The 7,058-nt window shown below is 32.5% G+C and overlaps 1 protein-coding gene across 1 annotated transcript; it reads right to left on the bottom strand.

The window, feature by feature from the left end:
- Positions 1-2,812: 2,812 nt before the first annotated feature.
- LOC124926946 (protein SUPPRESSOR OF MAX2 1) lies at positions 2,813-6,223 on the bottom strand. The gene is made up of 3 exons (XM_047467280.1): positions 4,713-6,223; positions 4,369-4,624; positions 2,813-4,283 (listed from the first exon to the last, which is right to left on the bottom strand). Exons 1-3 carry the CDS (start codon positions 5,891-5,893, stop codon positions 3,009-3,011), a joined length of 2,712 nt encoding a protein of 903 aa, XP_047323236.1. The 5' UTR covers positions 5,894-6,223; the 3' UTR covers positions 2,813-3,008.
- Positions 6,224-7,058: the final 835 nt, after the last annotated feature.

The following is a 7,058-nucleotide window of genomic DNA, read 5'->3' as shown; positions in this document are numbered from 1 at the left end:
TTTTAAATTATTATTTTTTTTATTTTATTCATATATATCAATATTTTTTAGTTTTTTTACCAAAACTAATGATCACCTCCTTAAAATCATCACCAATCATTATTTTTTCTCTCGAATAAGGCCTTATATTTTAGTTCATAAAAAATATTTATTTAAAAAGTAATGATTGAGTGATAATTTTGAAAAAAGTGTATATGTTTTTTTTTTAATTTATAAGATATTAATATATAATGATAATATAAAAAATAATATTTTAAAATAAATGATATTTTGATTAATAAATTTAGTTATGTAATTGATGAGAGGGGATAAAATGATATTTTTTGAATTAAATTATTTAAATAATTCAAATCAAACAAAATATAAATAATTTAAGCCAATAAGATAATTCATGGGTTAAGAATGATTTTTAAAAGATTAAATTAAAAATTAAACCTGATGTTACTAAAATGCACATAAATAACATGCAAGATAATATACAATGTGCCCATAGGGTACGATAACCATCTCGAATTAAATTAAAAAAATGTGTCGATTCGGTGACATTAAAGACATGTCCTAAGATAAGGAAACTAATGCAGTTATTAATGATCATTCCAACTTATAGTTTAAAAAAAAATAGAAAATAAATATCTTAGTAAGGTCTGAATTTAAGATCTCCTAGAATCTATTATATCATTTAAGCAACTAAATTAAATTATTTATGTAAAATATTATACAAAATTATTAATATAATATGACTAGTTAAATAAGAGGAATTTTATTTCGCATAAGACCAAAAACGGAGCTGTTCGGGGAAGCCTGGTGACACTATAAGTTCTTAGACCTACCTCTCACGCCTCCATGTCTTAATTGACTTGTTTTGTCGGATTTTATCACCACCAACTCGTTTTTTCACAAAATACATTAGTAAATACCATGTCGCCTACCAGATTTTTTAAAAATAAATTTTGTAATTGTTGTTTCAATCACGGGTTCACGAGGAACTAGTTCTTTAAAATAAAATTTTGAATGAATCATCAATTTGTGAAGGAAATGAGAAAAGGTCAAGAAAATCTTATGGTGATAAACATATAAAATAAATGGATAAATGAGGTGACGGTATGTATTGAAAATATGATGATGTTACTAATTAATTTGTTTAATGTTGTACAAATGGGAAAAAAACAAGCAAATAACAACAAATTCATGTATGGGCATCAACTGCTTAATAACAACTTAGGAATCTAACACAACTATTTCTTTTACATATATTCTCTATCAAATCAATTAGAATTAGAAAATTATCCTTAAATAAATCACTAATTTACCAATTCAACTCCATTTTCCATTTATTTATTAACAAACCCAAATTGATCTTATCCAACATAATTCCACAGTCATAACACACTTTAAACTTGGAAATTTTAATTTATCACTTTGAACTACACATTCTTCTCATAAAAATTAGTTATTATTTATTAATTATAATAATAAAAGTATATATACAACTACATGAAACACTGAAAACATGTTATAGTAGTAGTTTTTCACAAACAAGCAATTAGTAAATAAGAGAATTAGTAACTTTTTGAAAAAAATAATAATAATAAGTTTCATTAATTCAAATAAGGAGTTATATATCAAAAATTAAATTACGAATAATATCAATAAATTCAAAATAATAAAATAAAAATCTAGCTATTAAATAATACGACATATTTGTAATAATTAAAATTCTAATAATGAAAATCGAACCGTCTTGTAATTTATTGAGAATGACTCCAAAGATTCATAACGATCAGTGACGAAACAAAAAAGCCGAACAAACTAATCAAATAGTGTCAGAATAATATCTACAAAATATTCCGAGCGACATTTAATTTTGTCATTAATTGAGAGTTGGTATTTTGGTAAACAACGCTGTAAAAGGTTATGCCAAGTGATAACTGACCATCTTTATATATGATAAAAAAGAAATCTAAAATTCGTAGAAATAATAGGAGAATAAATGTAATAGGGTCTTCGATTGAAAGATCTTATTTGGGACTCTTTCTTGAAAACAACTATTTATAAAATATATTATCTTTTATAAAATCAAATATAAAAGAAAAATAACTTTTGAGAGGGCCACTCAACAATTAGCTACCCTAATAAATGAGAACACATGCACTATTGAGAGGGGCAAGTTATACATATAACTTTTCTTTCTATTATTTCAGTCTCCTTCTTTATTATTAATATTTAAAAAACAAATACACCATTTATGTGAGACCATGAATAGTTACAGATATAGTCTATATCCCCTAAATAGATCCTAATGCACAAAATATTAGAAGTTGCCTTTGACAGCTGATATGGTCCTACTCTATTTTATTTTGAAAACAACCAGAAATAAGAATAAGATATCTTTAAAAGAAATAAATCAATGCTCATTCCACAAATAATATATTTTGGCTATATATGAATATCAATCTCATTGATTGATAGAAGGGTCAAAGACAACCCAAAAATGTTTAAGTTCCTGTTTGGGTGAAGGCTGATTAATGTCAAGTCTTTGTCGGTTGATCGCAATCTTTATTTACTCGTAGAACTCGTCCCCATTTACGACCATGAAAGGGGTTGGGGTCGGTTGTCGAACTCGAGCATTCATTCAACATTCTTAGCCGACCACAATTATTGTGCATTCTCATCAATTGATATATGTATCATCTTAACAATTATTGGCTAGCTCCATTATGAGAGTTATATGAAGATTTGGTTAAAATCTATTATTTCTACACATTTCTTTAAGTGTAATTTGTGTGTACTATCTTATATTTGAACCAATTTCAAAATAAAATGATAAACATTTGTCTCAAATAGACCTAATTATATTAACCCTGTCCAATGTATTAATCAATATTCAATAATAGTATATTTCCTTATTACACTAGCAACATATTATTTATTTTGACTATGAACATCCAAGTGAAGAAATAGATTTACAATAACATCTATACTCCTTTCAAAATAGGGAAATACCCAAATTATGTCCTTCCCTCCACCACTAACCTCACTTGACCCTTTTCGCTTCCATGATCCGAACCATCGTCGTCAAGCATGAGCCGAACCACCATTGTCTTGCCCGAAAGGTGCGACCGAGCCTGCTCGAAGATCGGCGACACAACCTTCTCAATCCAATCTTCAAGACTCAAATTCCCAAGCCATGTTTCTCCAACAACTTTCTCAACTGCTGTCCCTTCCAATTCTATTGTATGTTCCTTGCCAATTATAGTCATAAAACTCTCCTTTATCCTGTTCTCAATCTCCATTCGAATCGCCCCAAAATTAACCGGCTTAAACAAGATTGAATCGTCAATGTGGATTGCCAGCTCGTGAGGCATTGTTGTCGTCGTCAATTGTGTTTCCTCGTAGTCGTTTTCGAGAAGAAGATTGAGGTCGAGCGATAAACCTTTCCTTTGCATTTTCGTTCTATCTTCTTCTTTTTCTTTGTCGTCATCGTCCAACCAATTGGCTCTTCTCTTCGAACAACGTTCTTGAACCGAAACCTTCATTCGCCAATTCGAGTCCAAAACTGACCCATACATTGTCTCATTAGGATCTTCAATATTGTCAGGTTTTACCATCATAATAAATATAATGTTTCCAAGACTGATTTCACGGCCATGCGAATCGGTAAGACGGCCTTTCTCCATCGCGCCTTTGATGCTCCCACGGAGTAACGGATCGGCTTCGTCAATATCATCGAGCACAATAACTGCCAAGGGATTCCTCCTAACCGCTTCCACGATCCGATCAAGCGATGTTTTCCCGCGATATCTCACGTCGTTATCTCCCCGGTTCGATCCAAGGCAAATTGTTATCGGATCTGCTCCGTATATCTGTTGTGCTAAAACCGAAGCCATCTTCGTTTTACTAACCTTATCTGGACCGGCGAATAGTAACCAAACATCGCCCTTTGTTAAACAGCCTCGAGTTCTAGTGATGGCTGTGGCTAATGCAGAAGCTGCTTCTTTTTGCCACCATGATTTCTCAGTCAGACCTTTCAAGAGCTTCTTGAATGTGTCTGTAGTATCTTCTCCTTTAGATACACAACCTAACAAATCCTTGACGCAATCGCGATTTGGTTTTTCACGGCCGAGGACGAGATCGGTTCTTACAGGACTCGCTGGAGCTTCTGGATTAGTACTGAGTTGAAGAGTTTGTAATCTTGGTTGAGGATTCTGATGAAAACTTGGGTGAATGAGAAAACAAGTATCCACCCATTTCTTGTGGAGTTCCTGTGACTCTGTCTTGAAAACCTGATACCAATTACGAATGAATGAAGTTAAAAACAAAATTACTAATTCAGAAACTTATAAATTGAAAAAAGCATAAAAGAGGGACCTTGGAATGATCATCTTCCATTTGCTGACTGTCGGTTTTAGCATTCTGTAACCACCTTGGCAACAATGGTGGTCTTTTGGTCTCTGTTTTTGTCTCAGACGAAACCAACATTAGTTTTGCAAGATCCTGCTCATAATTGTTAGTACAGATCGGACAGCATCGAGTTCTTGTATTGATTAGAGGCATTGGAGGAGAGGTTTTCATAGAGATCAAGGGATTAACATATGGGTTATGGATGCTGTCATTCGTCCCAGACCTATAAACAAATTAAGCTAATCTTCAATGGATATCTATCTATCTATCTATTTAAAAAGGGTCTATAAAAAACATGGTTTTGAACTTACATTGGAATGATTCCTGAAAGAGGTGATCTTGATGTAATAGGAACAGCCTGCAGATCCCAATCTTTCTCCATTGATGTATGATAAACTTGGCATCTCAAGTAAGTTTCGCAACTAGCAGTTCCGATCAGCCATATACCACCGCCGCCGCCGTCATCTTCAACCAACGATGATAAAATCTTCCCCATCTCCGCCACAGTAGCTTTCGCAATTTCAGACACCGGTTGCTCCACCAGCCATTTCAGATCACCCAAATCAAGAACGATTCCACGTTTGTTAGAATTTCCAATCCTCGACTCGATTAGACCGCCCAGTTCATTAATCTTTCTGGGTATTTGATTCTCTAAATGGATAACCTCCGCATTCTTCAATAACCCTTCTCCCGCTTCTCCATTTTCAATCCTTCTCAAAACCTCCTTCAACACAGCAGCCGGTTCCGATTCCCCGACTAGAATTGGGTTTCTCTTCTTTCTTCTCATCATGATCTCAGTCACATTTCTCGTCTCATCGGTTCTATGTTCACCCGATTGCCATGAGTTCTTCCTCTGTTGCAGCCGCGGACTGATGTATAAGTTTTGGTTCCGGGCAGTTGTGGCAGGGGATGGACCAATAACAAACGGCGCTGGCCGAAACCTATTTCCGATCGGTGAAGAATTGGGAAAAATGGTCTCAGATTGAGACTGAGAGCTAATCGATTGTTCAATTACAGCTTTCACAGCTGGACTCGAGAATCTAGCTTCACGCATAACCTTACTTACAGACGGGTCATCAAGAATCGAAATAATTAACTGTTCAAGCTCAACCTTAATAGCTAAAAGAGGTTGCTGTTGATTTTCCGGACAACCTCGTCGTTGATGTGCCTGAGCTCTTTTCAACGCCGCCGTTAGAGCGTTTGAAAGCGGCGTATCCGACACCTTCTGTCCTGCAGTTGGTAATCGCTCGAGTGCAACTCTAAAGCAGAGATCAAGTGCCCTACACTGCAAAGGATGTGAAGAATTTGGGTGCGATGTCATACATGCTTGCCTGAGAAGTCCAGTAGGCGAATCTAATAAGGTTGCAGCAACATGAAGAGGCGTGGTCTGACCATGATTCCTCCGACCCGCCTCCGCAATCGAACGATTAAGAACAGACGCCGCTTCTTGAGTCAGCGTTTGCTGGATCGTACTAATCAAACCTGTTTTCATCTCAAATTGTTCTCAAACAGTTCATCAAATGGATGATAAAAGTACGGATATTCTCTCTGGGACCGGATCAGAATTTGGGTATGCGAGAATTGGAGAGGAGAGAAACTGAAATTAGTAATTAAGAAGATGATGGATGATGAATTCGTGATCAAAGGTACAACTTTTATCTTTTTTACGGCCTCTCTTTCGGGCGCCCTAAAGTTGTAGTAGTATTAGACAGACACTAAACATAATAATATATATCAAAATTGAAAGCCAAAAGGAAACATCATCACTCTCCCGTGTTCCTTTTTCCTGTTTTTCTCTTTTCAATATTCTCTCTCTAAAAACATACATGGCGCTGACTATAAAGTTGAGCATTCTGGAGGACCTATCCACCCAGATTATCAAAATCCGGCTGTTTTTTCTAATTAGTTGTTTGATTTTATTATTAATTAATATATTACTATATTTCTATGATTTCTGTAATTCCAACCAAGGTCGGGTTTGGATTAGGGTTATTTGAATAACTTAGAGGTAAAAAAAAAAAAAATGATGGTAATGATTTTGAGAAAGTGATATTTATTTTTGATAAAAAGATTAAAGGATATTGATATATATATAAATAAAATAATCAATAATAATTTAAAATAAAAGGTATTTTAATATTTCAGTGATATAATTTATGATAAAGAATTAATTAAAAAATTAAATAAAAAATCTAAGAAAAGTAATACTTTATTATTATTACATTTTTGGTATAAAATTTAAAATTTAAATAAAAAATAATATATTAAAACTCAAATATTTTTTTTATTATTATTTTTAGAAAAGTGACTTAAAAATGAGTAAGTAATCAATATTAAATAATATGAATGTTTATTTTTTTATGTAAAAATATATCATTCAAATATTAATTATTATGGTTGGTTGTTGGTGTTTAAGATGATTTTTATAATCTTTTATTATATATTAATAATTTTTAAATAAATAATAAATAATAATTTTTAAGATGAAATATTATTTTAAAATTTTAATTATATATAAAATAATATTTATATTATTAAACTCATTTTTTTAATGCTTAAATAATAACTTAGAACTTGTTTGAATTAAGATTTTTTTAAAATTTAGAGGGAGAAAAAAATAATGATAGGTAATAATTTTGAGAATATGATGATTATTT

This window comes from Impatiens glandulifera, chromosome 2, assembly GCF_907164915.1.
Source record: "Impatiens glandulifera chromosome 2, dImpGla2.1, whole genome shotgun sequence".
Lineage (NCBI taxonomy): Eukaryota > Viridiplantae > Streptophyta > Magnoliopsida > Ericales > Balsaminaceae > Impatiens > Impatiens glandulifera.
This window is presented reverse-complemented; position numbering and strand designations above follow the sequence as displayed.

Bases quoted from the DNA above. Each gene is read 5' to 3' on its own strand.
- LOC124926946 (XM_047467280.1), bottom strand. From the start codon at position 5,893: ATGAAAACAGGTTTGATTAGTACGATCCAGCAAACGCTGACTCAAGAA. The intron at 4,625-4,712 runs GTAAGTTCAAAA...ATTTGTTTATAG, and splicing joins CTTTCAGGAATCATTCCAAT to GTCTGGGACGAATGACAGCA. The intron at 4,284-4,368 runs GTCCCTCTTTTA...AATTGGTATCAG, and splicing joins TGGAAGATGATCATTCCAAG to GTTTTCAAGACAGAGTCACA.